General features: G+C 60.9%; 1 protein-coding gene across 1 annotated transcript in view; it reads left to right on the forward strand.

Moving 5' to 3' along the window:
* The window catches only part of Ahnak2 (AHNAK nucleoprotein 2), a 36,928-nt gene extending 18,113 nt beyond the window's left edge, over nt 1–18,815 (forward strand). The window contains exon 7 of the mRNA XM_027416650.2: nt 35–18,815. Within this exon, the coding sequence (XP_027272451.2) occupies nt 35–18,055 (18,021 nt within the window). The 3' untranslated portion in view covers nt 18,056–18,815. The remainder of the gene's footprint in view (nt 1–34) is intronic.
* The last annotated feature ends 1,732 nt before the right edge of the window (nt 18,816–20,547 follow it).

Raw genomic sequence — 20,547 nt, forward strand, 5'->3', positions numbered from 1 at the left:
TACCCAAACCAAACAGCTTCTTCTCCTGTTTCAGGACATTGCTGATGGATACATGGAGACCCCTACAAAGACTCTAGAGTCAGATGGAGACCGGGAAAGGCTAATTTCGAAGTCCAGGGATGGTCGCCAGAGGAGGCCCCAGGACAGACTCTCCTGGCCAAAATTTCAAGCCTTAAGGAGCAAGCGGGGGCCAGGCCCCCGGCGTTCACACAGTTCCTCAGAAGCCTCAGAGCACAGGGGCACACGTGATGTGTCCCCGACAAGCACAGACACAGAGGCCCAACTGACAGCTGACAGCCAGGAGCAGACTTCAACGACAGCAAGAGGAAGAAGGAGGTTCCTGAACCTGAGATTTGGTATGGGCTCAGGGCAGGGTGAAAATACAGCCAAGCAAACACACAGAGAGACTCAGGACAGGCAAGATCACGCAGGAGAGCAGCACGAGACCCAGCCACAGGAGCATGAGACACAGGAAACAGGGGTCATGACAACCCTAACTGCACAGATGCCCAAGGAACACAGCCATTCCAGCTTAAACAAAGAAGATGTTGGAGAAGTGGAAGTGAAATCACAGAGACAACAAAGGAAGAAAAAGCACGAGGCAAAGGAAGCCAAGGAGAAGACAGTTTGTGAGCCCAGGGGAGAGCCGGGCCCAGGAAGGAGTTGGGATGATGAATGGGAGGAAGTACAAAGTCTGGAAATTGGCATTGCAAGATTGTCTCTGCAAGACAAACCTGAACACGGCAGCACTCAATTTTCACTGTGCGACACGCTAAGCACTGAACATGGGTTTTCCAGGAAGATGACAGAAGGTGAAATGGAGGAGACAAGATGGAGAGAATCAGGATACAGGAAAAAAATAGACATGCAAGTCACAGACCAAACAAAGGAGGAAACAAGACACTCCACAGGAAAAGGAGGAGGGCGAGAAGACATAGGAAGGGACACAGAACACAAGGAAGGAGGGGACTCAGAAGAGGTGACAGATATGGGACTGATAAGGGTGAGAATGCCAAAATTCAGGATGCCATCATTTGGATGGTCCCCTACTAAGGAGGCAATCACAACACAAAAAGAGAGAAAAGATTTGGAAAAAAAGGACAATGAAAAACTCAAAGAAGAAATGGAAACATACAAAATGAAAGATATAAAGGAAAGAGAAACAACAGGAAAAAAACAAAATACACTTGGACAAGAAAGCAGAGAGACAAAAGAACGAACTAGAGACAAAAGTGAGGCCACAAAAAAAGAAATGAACTTCAAAATGCCCAAGTTCAAGATGCCCACCTTCGGTGTGTCCATGCATGGAGAGCCAAACGAGGAGGCCTCGCTAGAGGTGGCCGCCCCAAAACTGGAGGCAGAAGTCACCCTGCCCTCGATGCAGGATGACATCAAGACAACTGACCTGAGCATTAAGCTGCCCATCGACAACATGGAGGTGAAGGCCGACCACGTGGGCGTGAAGCTGTCCCAGCTGCCCGAGGGAGAGCTGCCCGCACAGGCTGCTGCTGGAGCTGACCTCAAAAGCCACATCCTCAAGGTCCACATGCCCGACCTCAACATGCCCAAGGTTGACCTGAAGGGACCGCACGTTGAGCTGAAGGTCGCCAAAGTGGACGTGAAGGGCCCCAAGGGCGAGGTGAGCGGCCCAGAAGTGGATGCGTCCCTGCCCGGCGTGGAGGTAGACATCCAGGCCCCGGGAGCCAAGCTGGAGGGGGACCTGGCCCTGGCCGACAAGGACCTGGCCGCCAAAGACAGCAAGTTCAAGATGCCCAAGTTCAAGATGCCCTCCTTCGGCGTGTCCTCGCCTGGCAAGCCCACCGTGGATGCCTCGCTGGAGGTGGCCGCCCCCAAACTGCAGGCAGAGGTCACCCTGCCCTCGGTGCAGGGCGACCTCAAGACACCTGACCTGAGCATTCAGCTGCCCTCCGCCGACCTGGAGGTCAAGGCCGGCCAGGTGGGCTTGAAGCTGCCCCAGGGCCAGCTGCCCGAGGGAGAGCTGCCCGCACAGGCTGCTGCGGGAGCAGGCATCAAGGGCCACCTGCCCAAGGTCCAGATGCCCAGCCTCAAGGTGCCCAAGGTTGACCTGAAGGGACCGCACGTTGACCAGAAGGTCCCCAAAGTGGACATGAAGGGCCCCAAGGGCGAGGTGAGCGGCCCAGAAGTGGATGTGTCCCTGCCAGGCGTGGAGGTTGACATCCAGGTCCCGGGAGCCAAGCTGGAGGGGGACCTGGCCCTGGCCGACAAGGACCTGGCCGCCAAAGACAGCAAGTTCAAGATGCCCAAGTTCAAGATGCCCTCCTTTGGCGTGTCCGCGCCTGGCAAGCCCACTGTGGATGCCTCGCTGGAGGTGGCCTCCCCCAAGCTGGAGGCAGACGTCACCCTGCCCCCGGTGCAGGGCGACCTCAAGACACCTGACCTGAGCATTCAGCTGCCCTCTGCCGACCTGGAGGTCAAGGCCGGCCAGGTGGGTGTGCAGCTGCCCGAGGTCCAGCTGCCCGAGGGAGAGCTGCCCGCACAGGCTGCTGCTGGAGCCGACCTCAAGGGCCACCTCCCCAAGGTCCACATGCCCGGCCTCAAGATGCCCAAGGTTGACCTGAAGGGAACGCACGTTGAGCTGAAGGTCCCCAAAGTGGACGTGAAGGGCCCCAAGGGCGAGGTGAGCGGCCCAGAAGTGGATGCGTCCCTGCCCGGCGTGGAGGTAGACATCCAGGCCCCGGGAGCCAAGCTGGAGGGGGACCTGGCCCTGGCCGAAAAGGACCTGGCCGCCAAAGACAGCAAGTTCAAGATGCCCAAGTTCAAGATGCCCTCCTTCGGCGTGTCCGCGCCTGGCAAGCCCACCGTGGATGCTTCGCTGGATGTGGCCGCCCCCAAACTGGGGGCAGACGTCACCCTGCCCTCGGTGCAGGGCGACCTCAAGACACCTGACCTGAGCATTCAGCTGTCCTCTGCCGACCTGGAGGTCAAGACCGGCCAGGTGGGCGTGATTCTGCCCGAAGTCCAGCTGCCCGAGGGAGAGCTGCCCGCACAGGCTGCTGCTGGAGCAGACCTCAAGGGCCACCTCCCCAAGGTCCACATGCCCGGCCTCAAGATGCCCAAAGTAGCGCTGAAAGGCCCCAGAGTGGACATGAAGGGTCCCAAATGTGAGGTGAGTGGTCCTGAAGTGGAGGCGTCCCTTCCCGGCGTGGAGGTGGACATCCAGGTCCCTGGAGCCAAGCTGGAGGGGGACCTGGCCCTGTCCGACAAGGACCTGGCCGCCAAAGACAGCAAGTTCAAGATGCCCAAGTTCAAGATGCCCTCCTTCGGCGTGTCCTCGCCTGGCAAGCCCACCGTGGATGCCTCGCTGGAGGTGGCCGCCCCCAAACTGCAGGCAGAGGTCACCCTGCCCTCGGTGCAGGGCGACCTCAAGACACCTGACCTGAGCATTCAGCTGCCCTCCGCCGACCTGGAGGTCAAGGCCGGCCAGGTGGGCTTGAAGCTGCCCCAGGGCCAGCTGCCCGAGGGAGAGCTGCCCGCACAGGCTGCTGCGGGAGCAGGCATCAAGGGCCACCTGCCCAAGGTCCAGATGCCCAGCCTCAAGATGCCCAAGGTTGACCTGAAGGGACCGCACGTTGACCAGAAGGTCCCCAAAGTGGACATGAAGGGCCCCAAGGGCGAGGTGAGCGGCCCAGAAGTGGATGTGTCCCTGCCAGGCGTGGAGGTTGACATCCAGGTCCCGGGAGCCAAGCTGGAGGGGGACCTGGCCCTGGCCGACAAGGACCTGGCCGCCAAAGACAGCAAGTTCAAGATGCCCAAGTTCAAGATGCCCTCCCTCGGCGTGTCAGCGCCGGGCAAGCCCACTGTGGATGCCTCGCTGGAGGTGGCCTCCCCCAAGCTGGAGGCAGACGTCACCCTGCCCCCGGTGCAGGGCGACCTCAAGACACCTGACCTGAGCATTCAGCTGCCCTCTGCCGACCTGGAGGTCAAGGCCGGCCAGGTGGGTGTGCAGCTGCCCGAGGTCCAGCTGCCCGAGGGAGAGCTGCCCGCACAGGCTGCTGCTGGAGCTGACCTCAAGGGCCACCTACCCAAGGTCCACATGCCCGGCCTCAAGATGCCCAAGGTTGACCTGAAGGGACCGCACGTTGAGCTGAAGGTCGCCAAAGTGGACGTGAAGGGCCCCAAGGGCGAGGTGAGCGGCCCAGAAGTGGATGCGTCCCTGCCCGGCGTGGAGGTAGACATCCAGGCCCCGGGAGCCAAGCTGGAGGGGGACCTGTCCCTGGCCGAAAAGGACCTGGCCGCCAAAGACAGCAAGTTCAAGATGCCCAAGTTCAAGATGCCCTCCTTCGGCGTGTCCGCGCCTGGCAAGCCCACCGTGGATGCTTCGCTGGATGTGGCCGCCCCCAAACTGGGGGCAGACGTCACCCTGCCCTCGGTGCAGGGCGACCTCAAGACACCTGACCTGAGCATTCAGCTGTCCTCTGCCGACCTGGAGGTCAAGACCGGCCAGGTGGGCGTGATGCTGCCCGAAGTCCAGCTGCCCGAGGGAGAGCTGCCCGCACAGGCTGCTGCTGGAGCAGACCTCAAGGGCCACCTCCCCAAGGTCCACATGCCCGGCCTCAAGATGCCCAAAGTAGCGCTGAAAGGCCCCAGAGTGGACATGAAGGGTCCCAAATGTGAGGTGAGTGGTCCTGAAGTGGAGGCGTCCCTTCCCGGCGTGGAGGTGGACATCCAGGTCCCGGGAGCCAAGCTGGAGGGGGACCTGGCCCTGGCCGACAAGGACCTGGCCGCCAAAGACAGCAAGTTCAAGATGCCCAAGTTCAAGATGCCCTCCTTCGGCGTGTCCTCGCCTGGCAAGCCCACCGTGGATGCCTCGCTGGAGGTGGCCGCCCCCAAACTGCAGGCAGAGGTCACCCTGCCCTCGGTGCAGGGCGACCTCAAGACACCTGACCTGAGCATTCAGCTGCCCTCCGCCGACCTGGAGGTCAAGGCCGGCCAGGTGGGCTTGAAGCTGCCCCAGGGCCAGCTGCCCGAGGGAGAGCTGCCCGCACAGGCTGCTGCGGGAGCAGGCATCAAGGGCCACCTGCCCAAGGTCCAGATGCCCAGCCTCAAGATGCCCAAGGTTGACCTGAAGGGACCGCACGTTGACCAGAAGGTCCCCAAAGTGGACATGAAGGGCCCCAAGGGCGAGGTGAGCGGCCCAGAAGTGGATGTGTCCCTGCCAGGCGTGGAGGTTGACATCCAGGTCCCGGGAGCCAAGCTGGAGGGGGACCTGGCCCTGGCCGACAAGGACCTGGCCGCCAAAGACAGCAAGTTCAAGATGCCCAAGTTCAAGATGCCCTCCTTCGGCGTGTCCGCGCCTGGCAAGCCCACTGTGGATGCCTCGCTGGAGGTGGCCTCCCCCAAGCTGGAGGCAGACGTCACCCTGCCCCCGGTGCAGGGCGACCTCAAGACACCTGACCTGAGCATTCAGCTGCCCTCTGCCGACCTGGAGGTCAAGGCCGGCCAGGTGGGTGTGCAGCTGCCCGAGGTCCAGCTGCCCGAGGGAGAGCTGCCCGCACAGGCTGCTGCTGGAGCCGACCTCAAGGGCCACCTCCCCAAGGTCCACATGCCCGGCCTCAAGATGCCCAAGGTTGACCTGAAGGGACCGCACGTTGAGCTGAAGGTCGCCAAAGTGGACGTGAAGGGCCCCAAGGGCGAGGTGAGCGGCCCAGAAGTGGATGCGTCCCTGCCCGGCGTGGAGGTAGACATCCAGGCCCCGGGAGCCAAGCTGGAGGGGGACCTGTCCCTGGCCGAAAAGGACCTGGCCGCCAAAGACAGCAAGTTCAAGATGCCCAAGTTCAAGATGCCCTCCTTCGGCGTGTCCGCGCCTGGCAAGCCCACCGTGGATGCTTCGCTGGATGTGGCCGCCCCCAAACTGGGGGCAGACGTCACCCTGCCCTCGGTGCAGGGCGACCTCAAGACACCTGACCTGAGCATTCAGCTGTCCTCTGCCGACCTGGAGGTCAAGACCGGCCAGGTGGGCGTGATGCTGCCCGAAGTCCAGCTGCCCGAGGGAGAGCTGCCCGCACAGGCTGCTGCTGGAGCAGACCTCAAGGGCCACCTCCCCAAGGTCCACATGCCCGGCCTCAAGATGCCCAAAGTAGCGCTGAAAGGCCCCAGAGTGGACATGAAGGGTCCCAAATGTGAGGTGAGTGGTCCTGAAGTGGAGGCGTCCCTTCCCGGCGTGGAGGTGGACATCCAGGTCCCGGGAGCCAAGCTGGAGGGGGACCTGGCCCTGGCCGACAAGGACCTGGCCGCCAAAGACAGCAAGTTCAAGATGCCCAAGTTCAAGATGCCCTCCTTCGGCGTGTCCTCGCCTGGCAAGCCCACCGTGGATGCCTCGCTGGAGGTGGCCGCCCCCAAACTGCAGGCAGAGGTCACCCTGCCCTCGGTGCAGGGCGACCTCAAGACACCTGACCTGAGCATTCAGCTGCCCTCCGCCGACCTGGAGGTCAAGGCCGGCCAGGTGGGCTTGAAGCTGCCCCAGGGCCAGCTGCCCGAGGGAGAGCTGCCCGCACAAGCTGCTGCGGGAGCAGGCATCAAGGGCCACCTGCCCAAGGTCCAGATGCCCAGCCTCAAGATGCCCAAGGTTGACCTGAAGGGACCGCACATTGACCAGAAGGTCCCCAAAGTGGACATGAAGGGCCCCAAGGGCGAGGTGAGCGGCCCAGAAGTGGATGTGTCCCTGCCAGGCGTGGAGGTTGACATCCAGGTCCCGGGAGCCAAGCTGGAGGGGGACCTGGCCCTGGCCGACAAGGACCTGGCCGCCAAAGACAGCAAGTTCAAGATGCCCAAGTTCAAGATGCCCTCCTTCGGCGTGTCCGCGCCTGGCAAGCCCACTGTGGATGCCTCGCTGGAGGTGGCCTCCCCCAAGCTGGAGGCAGACGTCACCCTGCCCCCGGTGCAGGGCGACCTCAAGACACCTGACCTGAGCATTCAGCTGCCCTCTGCCGACCTGGAGGTCAAGGCCGGCCAGGTGGGTGTGCAGCTGCCCGAGGTCCAGCTGCCCGAGGGAGAGCTGCCCGCACAGGCTGCTGCTGGAGCCGACCTCAAGGGCCACCTCCCCAAGGTCCACATGCCCGGCCTCAAGATGCCCAAGGTTGACCTGAAGGGACCGCACGTTGAGCTGAAGGTCGCCAAAGTGGACGTGAAGGGCCCCAAGGGCGAGGTGAGCGGCCCAGAAGTGGATGCGTCCCTGCCCGGCGTGGAGGTAGACATCCAGGCCCCGGGAGCCAAGCTGGAGGGGGACCTGGCCCTGGCCGAAAAGGACCTGGCCGCCAAAGACAGCAAGTTCAAGATGCCCAAGTTCAAGATGCCCTCCTTCGGCGTGTCCGCGCCTGGCAAGCCCACCGTGGATGCTTCGCTGGATGTGGCCGCCCCCAAACTGGGGGCAGACGTCACCCTGCCCTCGGTGCAGGGCGACCTCAAGACACCTGACCTGAGCATTCAGCTGTCCTCTGCCGACCTGGAGGTCAAGACCGGCCAGGTGGGCGTGATGCTGCCCGAAGTCCAGCTGCCCGAGGGAGAGCTGCCCGCACAGGCTGCTGCTGGAGCAGACCTCAAGGGCCACCTCCCCAAGGTCCACATGCCCGGCCTCAAGATGACCAAAGTAGCGCTGAAAGGCCCCAGAGTGGACATGAAGGGTCCCAAATGTGAGGTGAGTGGTCCTGAAGTGGAGGCGTCCCTTCCCGGCGTGGAGGTGGACATCCAGGTCCCGGGAGCCAAGCTGGAGGGGGACCTGGCCCTGGCCGACAAGGACCTGGCCGCCAAAGACAGCAAGTTCAAGATGCCCAAGTTCAAGATGCCCTCCTTCGGCGTGTCCTCGCCTGGCAAGCCCACCGTGGATGCCTCGCTGGATGTGGCCGCCCCCAAACTGCAGGCAGAGGTCACCCTGCCCTCGGTGCAGGGCGACCTCAAGACACCTGACCTGAGCATTCAGCTGCCCTCCGCCGACCTGGAGGTCAAGGCCGGCCTGGTGGGCTTGAAGCTGCCCCAGGGCCAGCTGCCCGAGGGAGAGCTGCCCGCACAGGCTGCAGCGGGAGCAGGCATCAAGGGCCACCTGCCCAAGGTCCAGATGCCCAGCCTCAAGATGCCCAAGGTTGACCTGAAGGGACCGCACGTTGACCAGAAGGTCCCCAAAGTGGACATGAAGGGCCCCAAGGGCGAGGTGAGCGGCCCAGAAGTGGATGTGTCCCTGCCAGGCGTGGAGGTTGACATCCAGGTCCCGGGAGCCAAGCTGGAGGGGGACCTGGCCCTGGCCGACAAGGACCTGGCCGCCAAAGACAGCAAGTTCAAGATGCCCAAGTTCAAGATGCCCTCCTTCGGCGTGTCCGCGCCTGGCAAGCCCACTGTGGATGCCTCGCTGGAGGTGGCCTCCCCCAAGCTGGAGGCAGACGTCACCCTGCCCCCGGTGCAGGGCGACCTCAAGACACCTGACCTGAGCATTCAGCTGCCCTCTGCCGACCTGGAGGTCAAGGCCGGCCAGGTGGGTGTGCAGCTGCCCGAGGTCCAGCTGCCCGAGGGAGAGCTGCCCGCACAGGCTGCTGCTGGAGCCGACCTCAAGGGCCACCTCCCCAAGGTCCACATGCCCGGCCTCAAGATGCCCAAGGTTGACCTGAAGGGACTGCACGTTGAGCTGAAGGTCCCCAAAGTGGACGTGAAGGGCCCCAAGGGCGAGGTGAGCGGCCCAGAAGTGGATGCGTCCCTGCCCGGCGTGGAGGTAGACATCCAGGCCCCGGGAGCCAAGCTGGAGGGGGACCTGGCCCTGGCCGAAAAGGACCTGGCCGCCAAAGACAGCAAGTTCAAGATGCCCAAGTTCAAGATGCCCTCCTTCGGCTTGTCCGTGCCTGGCAAGCCCACCGTGGATGCTTCGCTGGATGTGGCCGCCCCCAAACTGGGGGCAGACGTCACCCTGCCCTCGGTGCAGGGCGACCTCAAGACACCTGACCTGAGCATTCAGCTGTCCTCTGCCGACCTGGAGGTCAAGACCGGCCAGGTGGGCGTGATGCTGCCCGAAGTCCAGCTGCCCGAGGGAGAGCTGCCCGCACAGGCTGCTGCTGGAGCAGACCTCAAGGGCCACCTCCCCAAGGTCCACATGCCCGGCCTCAAGATGCCCAAAGTAGCGCTGAAAGGCCCCAGAGTGGACATGAAGGGTCCCAAATGTGAGGTGAGTGGTCCTGAAGTGGAGGCGTCCCTTCCCGGCGTGGAGGTGGACATCCAGGTCCCGGGAGCCAAGCTGGAGGGGGACCTGGCCCTGGCCGACAAGGACCTGGCCGCCAAAGACAGCAAGTTCAAGATGCCCAAGTTCAAGATGCCCTCCTTCGGCGTGTCCTCGCCTGGCAAGCCCACCGTGGATGCCTCGCTGGAGGTGGCCGCCCCCAAACTGCAGGCAGAGGTCACCCTGCCCTCGGTGCAGGGCGACCTCAAGACACCTGACCTGAGCATTCAGCTGCCCTCCGCCGACCTGGAGGTCAAGGCCGGCCAGGTGGGCTTGAAGCTGCCCCAGGGCCAGCTGCCCGAGGGAGAGCTGCCCGCACAAGCTGCTGCGGGAGCAGGCATCAAGGGCCACCTGCCCAAGGTCCAGATGCCCAGCCTCAAGATGCCCAAGGTTGACCTGAAGGGACCGCACATTGACCAGAAGGTCCCCAAAGTGGACATGAAGGGCCCCAAGGGCGAGGTGAGCGGCCCAGAAGTGGATGTGTCCCTGCCAGGCGTGGAGGTTGACATCCAGGTCCCGGGAGCCAAGCTGGAGGGGGACCTGGCCCTGGCCGACAAGGACCTGGCCGCCAAAGACAGCAAGTTCAAGATGCCCAAGTTCAAGATGCCCTCCTTCGGCGTGTCCGCGCCTGGCAAGCCCACTGTGGATGCCTCGCTGGAGGTGGCCTCCCCCAAGCTGGAGGCAGACGTCACCCTGCCCCCGGTGCAGGGCGACCTCAAGACACCTGACCTGAGCATTCAGCTGCCCTCTGCCGACCTGGAGGTCAAGGCCGGCCAGGTGGGTGTGCAGCTGCCCGAGGTCCAGCTGCCCGAGGGAGAGCTGCCCGCACAGGCTGCTGCTGGAGCCGACCTCAAGGGCCACCTCCCCAAGGTCCACATGCCCGGCCTCAAGATGCCCAAGGTTGACCTGAAGGGACCGCACGTTGAGCTGAAGGTCCCCAAAGTGGACGTGAAGGGCCCCAAGGGCGAGGTGAGCGGCCCAGAAGTGGATGCGTCCCTGCCCGGCGTGGAGGTAGACATCCAGGCCCCGGGAGCCAAGCTGGAGGGGGACCTGGCCCTGGCCGAAAAGGACCTGGCCGCCAAAGACAGCAAGTTCAAGATGCCCAAGTTCAAGATGCCCTCCTTCGGCGTGTCCGTGCCTGGCAAGCCCACCGTGGATGCTTCGCTGGATGTGGCCGCCCCCAAACTGGGGGCAGACGTCACCCTGCCCTCGGTGCAGGGCGACCTCAAGACACCTGACCTGAGCATTCAGCTGTCCTCTGCTGACCTGGAGGTCAAGACCGGCCAGGTGGGTGTGATGCTGCCCCAGGGCCAGCTGCCCGAGGGAGAGCTGCCCGCACAGGCTGCTGCTGGAGCAGACCTCAAGGGCCACCTCCCCAAGGTCCACATGCCCGGCCTCAAGATGCCCAAAGTAGCGCTGAAAGGCCCCAGAGTGGACATGAAGGGTCCCAAATGTGAGGTGAGTGGTCCTGAAGTGGAGGCGTCCCTTCCCGGCGTGGAGGTGGACATCCAGGTCCCGGGAGCCAAGCTGGAGGGGGACCTGGCCCTGGCCGACAAGGACCTGGCCGCCAAAGACAGCAAGTTCAAGATGCCCAAGTTCAAGATGCCCTCCTTCGGCGTGTCCTCGCCTGGCAAGCCCACCGTGGATGCCTCGCTGGAGGTGGCCGCCCCCAAACTGCAGGCAGAGGTCACCCTGCCCTCGGTGCAGGGCGACCTCAAGACACCTGACCTGAGCATTCAGCTGCCCTCTGCCGACCTGGAGGTCAAGGCCGGCCAGGTGGGTGTGCAGCTGCCCGAGGTCCAGCTGCCCGAGGGAGAGCTGCCCGCACAGGCTGCTGCTGGAGCCGACCTCAAGGGCCACCTCCCCAAGGTCCACATGCCCGGCCTCAAGATGCCCAAGGTTGACCTGAAGGGACCGCACGTTGAGCTGAAGGTCCCCAAAGTGGACGTGAAGGGCCCCAAGGGCGAGGTGAGCGGCCCAGAAGTGGATGCGTCCCTGCCCGGCGTGGAGGTAGACATCCAGGCCCCGGGAGCCAAGCTGGAGGGGGACCTGGCCCTGGCCGAAAAGGACCTGGCCGCCAAAGACAGCAAGTTCAAGATGCCCAAGTTCAAGATGCCCTCCTTCGGCGTGTCCGTGCCTGGCAAGCCCACCGTGGATGCTTCGCTGGATGTGGCCGCCCCCAAACTGGGGGCAGATGTCACCCTGCCCTCGGTGCAGGGCGACCTCAAGACACCTGACCTGAGCATTCAGCTGTCCTCTGCTGACCTGGAGGTCAAGACCGGCCAGGTGGGTGTGATGCTGCCCCAGGGCCAGCTGCCCGAGGGAGAGCTGCCCGCACAGGCTGCTGCTGGAGCAGACCTCAAGGGCCACCTCCCCAAGGTCCACATGCCCGGCCTCAAGATGCCCAAAGTAGCACTGAAAGGCCCCAGAGTGGACATGAAGGGTCCCAAATGTGAGGTGAGTGGTCCTGAAGTGGAGGCGTCCCTTCCCGGCGTGGAGGTGGACATCCAGGTCCCGGGAGCCAAGCTGGAGGGGGACCTGGCCCTGGCCGACAAGGACCTGGCCGCCAAAGACAGCAAGTTCAAGATGCCCAAGTTCAAGATGCCCTCCTTCGGCGTGTCCTCGCCTGGCAAGCCCACCGTGGATGCCTCGCTGGATGTGGCCGCCCCCAAACTGCAGGCAGAGGTCACCCTGCCCTCGGTGCAGGGCGACCTCAAGACACCTGACCTGAGCATTCAGCTGCCCTCTGCCGACCTGGAGGTCAAGACTGGCCAGGTGGGCGTGATGCTGCCCGAAGTCCAGCTGCCCGAGGGAGAGCTGCCCGCACAGGCTGCTGCGGGAGCAGGCATCAAGGGCCACCTGCCCAAGGTCCAGATGCCCAGCCTCAAGATGCCCAAGGTTGACCTGAAGGGACCGCACGTTGACCAGAAGGTCCCCAAAGTGGACATGAAGGGCCCCAAGGGCGAGGTGAGCGGCCCAGAAGTGGATGTGTCCCTGCCAGGCGTGGAGGTTGACATCCAGGTCCCGGGAGCCAAGCTGGAGGGGGACCTGGCCCTGGCCGACAAGGACCTGGCCGCCAAAGACAGCAAGTTCAAGATGCCCAAGTTCAAGATGCCCTCCTTCGGCGTGTCCGCGCCTGGCAAGCCCACTGTGGATGCCTCGCTGGAGGTGGCCTCCCCCAAGCTGGAGGCAGATGTCACCCTGCCCCCGGTGCAGGGCGACCTCAAGACACCTGACCTGAGCATTCAGCTGCCCTCTGCCGACCTGGAGGTCAAGGCCGGCCAGGTGGGTGTGCAGCTGCCCGAGGTCCAGCTGCCCGAGGGAGAGCTGCCCGCACAGGCTGCTGCTGGAGCCGACCTCAAGGGCCACCTCCCCAAGGTCCACATGCCCGGCCTCAAGATGCCCAAAGTAGCACTGAAAGGCCCCAGAGTGGACATGAAGGGTCCCAAATGTGAGGTGAGTGGTCCTGAAGTGGAGGCGTCCCTTCCCGGCGTGGAGGTGGACATCCAGGTCCCGGGAGCCAAGCTGGAGGGGGACCTGGCCCTGGCCGACAAGGACCTGGCCGCCAAAGACAGCAAGTTCAAGATGCCCAAGTTCAAGATGCCCTCCTTCGGCGTGTCCTCGCCTGGCAAGCCCACCGTGGATGCCTCGTTGGATGTGGCCGCCCCCAAACTGCAGGCAGAGATCACCCTGCCCTCGGTGCAGGGCGACCTCAAGACACCTGACCTGAGCATTCAGCTGCCCTCTGCCGACCTGGAGGTCAAGACTGGCCAGGTGGGCGTGATGCTGCCCGAAGTCCAGCTGCCCGAGGGAGAGCTGCCCGCACAGGCTGCTGCGGGAGCAGGCATCAAGGGCCACCTGCCCAAGGTCCAGATGCCCAGCCTCAAGATGCCCAAGGTTGACCTGAAGGGACCGCACGTTGACCAGAAGGTCCCCAAAGTGGACATGAAGGGCCCCAAGGGCGAGGTGAGCGGCCCAGAAGTGGATGTGTCCCTGCCAGGCGTGGAGGTTGACATCCAGGTCCCGGGAGCCAAGCTGGAGGGGGACCTGGCCCTGGCCGACAAGGACCTGGCCGCCAAAGACAGCAAGTTCAAGATGCCCAAGTTCAAGATGCCCTCCTTCGGCGTGTCCGCGCCTGGCAAGCCCACTGTGGATGCCTCGCTGGAGGTGGCCTCCCCCAAGCTGGAGGCAGACGTCACCCTGCCCCCGGTGCAGGGCGACCTCAAGACACCTGACCTGAGCATTCAGCTGCCCTCTGCCGACCTGGAGGTCAAGGCCGGCCAGGTGGGTGTGCAGCTGCCCGAGGTCCAGCTGCCCGAGGGAGAGCTGCCCGCACAGGCTGCTGCTGGAGCCGACCTCAAGGGCCACCTCCCCAAGGTCCACATGCCCGGCCTCAAGATGCCCAAGGTTGACCTGAAGGGACCGCACGTTGAGCTGAAGGTCCCCAAAGTGGACGTGAAGGGCCCCAAGGGCGAGGTGAGCGGCCCAGAAGTGGATGCGTCCCTGCCCGGCGTGGAGGTAGACATCCAGGCCCCGGGAGCCAAGCTGGAGGGGGACCTGGCCCTGGCCGAAAAGGACCTGGCCGCCAAAGACAGCAAGTTCAAGATGCCCAAGTTCAAGATGCCCTCCTTCGGCGTGTCCGTGCCTGGCAAGCCCACCGTGGATGCTTCGCTGGATGTGGCCGCCCCCAAACTGGGGGCAGACGTCACCCTGCCCTCGGTGCAGGGCGACCTCAAGACACCTGACCTGAGCATTCAGCTGTCCTCTGCTGACCTGGAGGTCAAGACCGGCCAGGTGGGTGTGATGCTGCCCCAGGGCCAGCTGCCCGAGGGAGAGCTGCCCGCACAGGCTGCTGCTGGAGCAGACCTCAAGGGCCACCTCCCCAAGGTCCACATGCCTGGCCTCAAGATGCCCAAAGTAGCGCTGAAAGGCCCCAGAGTGGACATGAAGGGTCCCAAATGTGAGGTGAGTGGTCCTGAAGTGGAGGCGTCCCTTCCCGGCGTGGAGGTGGACATCCAGGTCCCGGGAGCCAAGCTGGAGGGGGACCTGGCCCTGGCCGACAAGGACCTGGCCGCCAAAGACAGCAAGTTCAAGATGCCCAAGTTCAAGATGCCCTCCTTCGGCGTGTCCGCGCCTGGCAAGCCCACTGTGGATGCCTCGCTGGAGGTGGCCTCCCCCAAGCTGGAGGCAGACATCACCCTGCCCCCGGTGCAGGGCGACCTCAAGACACCTGACCTGAGCATTCAGCTGCCCTCTGCCGACCTGGAGGTCAAGGCCGGCCAGGTGGGTGTGCAGCTGCCCGAGGTCCAGCTGCCCGAGGGAGAGCTGCCCGCACAGGCTGCTGCTGGAGCCGACCTCAAGGGCCACCTCCCCAAGGTCCACATGCCCGGCCTCAAGATGCCCAAGGTTGACCTGAAGGGACCGCACGTTGAGCTGAAGGTCCCCAAAGTGGACGTGAAGGGCCCCAAGGGCGAGGTGAGCGGCCCAGAAGTGGATGCGTCCCTGCCCGGCGTGGAGGTAGACATCCAGGCCCCGGGAGCCAAGCTGGAGGGGGACCTGTCCCTGGCCGAAAAGGACCTGGCCGCCAAAGACAGCAAGTTCAAGATGCCCAAGTTCAAGATGCCCTCCTTCGGCCTGTCCGCGCGTGGCAAGCCCACCGTGGAAGCCTCGTTCGTGGTGGCTGCCCCCAAGGTTGAGACGGACGTCACCCTGCCTTCTATGCAGGGCGACCTCAAGACACCTGACCTGAGCATTCAGTTGCCCTCTGCCGATCTGGAGGTCAAGGCCGGGCAGCTGGGCGTTAAACTGCCCCAGGGCCAGCTGCCCGAGGGAGAGCTGCCCACAGACGATGCTGGTGGAGCAAGCATCAAGGACCTCCTGCCTAATGTCCTGGTGCCCAGCCCCAAGATGCCCAAGGTGGACCTGAAGAACCCGCACGTGGACCTCATGGTCCCCAAAGTGGATGTCATGTGCCCCAAAGGCGATGTGAGCGGTCCCAAAGTTGAAGGGTCCCTGCCTGATGTTGATCTTGTTTCCAGTCATTTTGAGCATCCAGAGGTCTCAGTTTCTCTTCCAGTGTCTTCCTGTAGTGCTCGCATTTTCTTTCCAAAGTTTCATAAACCAAAATTTGTTATTTCTCTACCAGCATCATCAGTGGACTGTGACCTATCTGTGTCTGAGCCTGTCCTAAGTTCAGCTGTGAATGCCGTGCCAATGTCAGATCTATTCGGTACTGAGGTTCTAGGTTCAGACTCTCCTCTTTCTCATGATTTGGAAAAATCCTTAGTTGATTCTGCAGTTAATAGTCAGCTTTCATCATCAGACCTTGATAGAAATGCAAGTTCCTTCAAGTTGCCTGGCATCCAGCTCCGTTCATTTAATTTGTCTCCTAAGAAGCATGCAGGGTCTATAAGTGATGCCGAGTCCTTGCCTGGTGATCCTGTTCCTAGTGTTGCTTTGTCTGTTGTTGAAACGGAGACTCAAGTTGGGACTTGTGCTTCTGTCGTGGAATCTCAGCAGTGTGTATCTATGGAGAAAGATACTGAGAAGGGGCGAACCCGGAAGCTCAGCTTCTCCATGCCTCGACTTGGACTACCCAAATTAAAGGGCTCCAAGGGTCGAGCTGGCGTGCCACAGGCAGATGTGAAGCCTTCACTTATCGGTACCACAGCTGGAGGAGACTTGTTAGTCCTACGAACCACTGTTAGTGATACCCATGTTTTGGCCAGTCCTTCAGAATGTGTCACTACAGAGACCTGTATCAGCTCCTCTTCCATGACAGCAGAGGCTACTGCCTCCAAAGCTGATCTTCAACTTCTCCAAGGTGTCCAGGATGTCAGAGGTGACAGCAAGAGTCATATGTTTGCAGATGTGTCTGTAAGCCAGCCGCTTGGGGAACTGACAGCACCAGTGATGGGAGACCTGCAGCCATCCTGTAGACAAGGAGGGAACGCCCCCACCATGGACTGCCCTGAAATGGATCCTACGGCAAAAGAGATGTCAACAGACTCGCATGAGCGCTGGTTCAAAATGCCCAAGTTCCGAGTTCCTGGTTTCAGGCGCTCCTCATCCAAGGAGAGAGAGGGCACTGGAGGACAGGAAGCTTCTCAGACACAGCCTCCAGCCGCCGGCAAACCCTTAGAGGCAGAAGTAGCAACAGCCACTGTGCAGCTGTCCCATGTGCCTGAGACCAAGGTAGAGGCATGTGTCTCCCTGGGGTCTCCAGAAGAAGGGACCAGTGTGAAGAGCCTAGAAAGTCCTACGTATGCAGATGTTGTAAAACGTGATCTCCATGGAACAGGCTCTAGGCTGCTCAGCTCCCCTGCTGCCATGTCCCAGACTCATCTGCCTGCCCCTGAGCCAGGGACCCATCCAGCTAAAGACTCCTCTCTTGAGATGTCTGGTGTGAGAGTCTCAGAAGCCCAGCTTCCTCCAGAAGGAACAGCCAAGCGGCAGCATCCTGGGCCAGGAGGAGACATTCTTGCTGAGGCGGAGGCTAGAACAGGGAGCTGGCCTTGCCAGCCCCAAGGGCCCCTGAGGCTGAAGGCTTCCCTCACTGATATGCCATCCCAGGTCTCTGTGGTGAGCACGCGTCAGCTCTGGGAGGATTCCGTGTTGACTGTAACATTCCCCAAACTAAAGGTACCCAAATTCTCCTTCCATTCCTCCAGCTCTGAGGCTGATGTATTCTTCCCTGTGGTGAGGGAGGTGCAGTGTGCACAGGCCGCCATTGACAGTGCCACATGTAAAGACGGCCCTGGGCTCTGGGAAGCCAGTCTTCTAAAGACAGGAGCCGAGGATCCCAGAGGGCCACCAGCAAGCCTTGAGCAACCAGAAGCATCCCCGATTTCTAAGGTCAGAGTGCACATTCAGGGGTCTCAAGCTGAGAGTCAAGAAGTCACCATTTGCCACAGGGTGGAACGAGAGGGTGCTGATTCCTCTGCACAACAAGCCTTTTCTACTCAGATCGTGAGGGAATCGGAGATTCCGGCTTCTGCAGTTCAGACTCCTTCTTACGGGTTTTCTTTGCTGAAAGTGAAAATCCCAGAGCCCCCTGTGCAGGCTAGTGTGTATACGGTGATTCCTGACTCCCAGACACAGGAGGGCTTGAGTGGAGCTCCCATGCCAGGTGCTGCAGGGAGACACTCCATTCCTGGCGATATCCCACCAGATTCCAGTGAACCATTTGAAATGATCTCGTCCAGTGCAGGCATGCCACCGATGTCACTCACACCTGAACTGCCTACTGGGCCCCAGCTTGTAGACAGCACCTCTGATGAGGAACCAGCAGAGATTCTTGAGTTCTCTGAGGACAGCCAGGAGGTAAAGACCCCCGAGATGGCTACAAAACAGAAGCCAGAAGGCAAAAAGGCCAGCCTGCTGTGGTCCTGGCTTCCAAGCATTGGGTTCTCCTCTGTGGAAGAGATGACTACTGATTCCAGAGACGACACCCAAAGACCTGCTCCTGTCCACGTGCAGCCTGCAGCTCGGCTGGACCCCGAACTGCCCAGGAAACAGGAGAAGACGGGCTGGTTCCGGTTTCCCAAGTTAGGGTTCTCCTCTTCACCTACCAAGAAGAGCAGAAGCACCGAAGATGAGGAATGTCAGGCAGAGCCGAAAGCCCAGGAAGAAACTATCACCTTTTTTGATGCCCGAGAAAGCTTCTCTCCCGAGGAGGAGGAGGAAGCCAAGCCAGAGGTGACAAGTGTCAGGCCCGGTTCCAAGGCAATGGTGGCGTCCTCTGCAAGAACAGAACTAGTACTACTGGAGCAGATTAGAGACACCAGCGACAAATCTACACCCAGGCCTGTGGCCAAATGAGGGCCAGAGTCCAGAGTCAGTGGAAGAGACAAACGACCTAAGTGGAAAGTCAGGGACTAAGCACTGTGACAGCGCCCCGCCCCAGAATGCATGTTGTAGATGGTGATCCACAGCCTGGAAACCCAAGCAGAAATGGATACCACTTCTGCATCCCATCCTATATAGACCCCCAAACAATGCTAGTTTCTTCTGCAGAATTGCCTAGCCTTGAAAGTTACTGCTGGAGAACTCTGTTGGCCTTTGTGGGGCAAGTCCCAAGAGGCCGTCCGAAGCCAGGAGTGCAACATTGCCTCTGAAGTTCCCATGTTTGTCTGTGGGTAGGAGCAGCTTTTGGTGTACTCTCTGCCCCACTGTTGCTGCGGTTTCCTCGTGTGCTCGCTTTTCCTGTCAGGCGGAATATGGTGTGTCCTGGGAAACCCCACTGCCTTCTTGCTCGTGGGCTTCCTCCTTTGTTGACTGTCTCACTAATGGCAAGCTTTGGGACATTGACTGTGATGATGGGTACGTGTGGCAGAAAGGTCTGACCAGCGGCTGACGGCGCTCTGTGACAACTGTGGGTTACCCACAGACAGGGGCTTGCCATTAGACCTTGGTATGTGTCTCTTTGTCTACCTGCCTGCCAGTGTGCATCTGTTTCCCCCAGGTGTGTACAAGCCCTTTGTTCTGGCTCCTAAGCTCCTCAAGTACTGATTGCAGCCCATACAGACAGTCCCATTCAGTCACCTCCTATGGGACAATAAAGGAAATGATGCAACCGGTGGTCCAGCTTGCCGGGGTCTTTTGTTCTGGGATCCTCATTTATCCCTATCCTTGGTTACTTCTATGCGTTGAATTGTCCATCTCTACAATGTTACTCCAGAAACCAGAGCTGAGGTTCACCTTAGGGACCCTGCCCCTTCTCATGTGTTTGTCTACACCCATGTCCAGAGACCTCAGTGCATACAAAAGAAGAGATTGGGGGCCCTGAGTTCATGATAGGGCACCCTCCTGCCAGCCAGGCGTCAGTGCTAGGATGGAGCCTGGCATGCAGAGTAGGGAAAACGGGGATCAGCTGACTTGGAGGCTCAGCTTGGGGCTTGGCCCACTATCAGAAGTTGCTTTCACCCAGTCTGCAGTGAGTCCCTAATTCTAGAGCAAGTTCAGGAGTTCGCTGCAACCCCCAGCTGCCTGCTAATGACCTGCTGATAGTCATTGTTCCCAGGAGGCTACTGGAACCTGGACCCTGCTCCCTTCTGACCCATGGAGGCTCTTAGCAACAAGTGTTTCGTGTCTCTCAGACAGGATGGCTGTGACCTGACTGAGCTACCCTGGGAGGACTGTGGGAGGAGCATACTGGCCACTCCCAAGGATTCCCTGAGAGGGCCAGAAGGGTGGCTGCTGACATGTACAGGGGAGTGGCCATCAAAGAGAGGTTGGGCTCTTCTCTCCATGTCACCACGAGTAGCCATACACGAGTATGGGGGTCATCCGAATTGAGGAGACATAGAAAATTCTGGAAAGCTGGTTGCTTGGTCATCCTTGCCCAAGGTACCTAGCCTCCCTCTGGTTCAACTTACAAACAGCAGCCAAACTTGATGTGTGCCCAATGGCACTATAGAGAGCGTCTGTCTAGTACACATTTTTAATTCCTAGCTTCTAAGGGTCACAAGTCCCTGCCTGCCTGAGGTGGTCCCCTGCTCAAGATTCTACAGGGCTGCCATCAGATGTAAACAGGGGCTGTGTCTCATCTTCAGATAGAAGGATAGGAGCCACTGAAGTTGCCATGATTGCTGGCTATATCAGTTACGGGGAACTGGGTGAGCATGGCAGACCTCAGCTCTCCTGGAACATGTCTGAGAGCCATGCAGAACCCAAAGAGCAGGCCACATGTGCACTCTTGGAGGGCAGGACTCCAGAGGCGCCAAGGACACCACAGAAAGGCTCACACCATCAACTGACCTCCCTGGTTCTGAGGGCCAGAGCTGGACAAGACTTTCTTTCATGAACACAGGCCTTAGCTGGAGTGACCATATTCATGGAGTCTTTGAGACTCCCTGTGGGATAAGGAGGTTGCTTGCAGGTGTTGGAACACTCAACAGGACACCTTACTTGTGAGACAGCATTGCTGTTTGGGTGTACCCAGTGAGGTATAACTGAGGGATCCCTGATGGAAGTGGGCCTTTGGGTGAACTTATGTCCACTGTAGGGGCTAAGCCTTCCTGATGCTGGAAACATTTGCAAGCAGAATCCTTGCCTGGGCAGGAGAGGCCTGTGGGTACAGTCACGACAAAGCATACACGCGCGCACACACACGCATTTGGAGACTGGCAGGAAATCCGGGCCCACACATAGTGAGAAGATGACACACAGGGGACAGGAATATGGCCCAGCAGGTAAAGTTCCTGCTGTAGAAGCACGAGAACCCAAATTCAGATCTCTAGCATCCGAGTTTAGCCAAGTGCCTTGTAATTCTAATGCTGGGGAGGCAGAAACAGTTCCTGGGGCCTGTGGAT

The sequence above is a fragment of the Cricetulus griseus genome, chromosome 5 (genome assembly GCF_003668045.3).
Source record: "Cricetulus griseus strain 17A/GY chromosome 5, alternate assembly CriGri-PICRH-1.0, whole genome shotgun sequence".
NCBI classification, from domain to species: domain Eukaryota; kingdom Metazoa; phylum Chordata; class Mammalia; order Rodentia; family Cricetidae; genus Cricetulus; species Cricetulus griseus.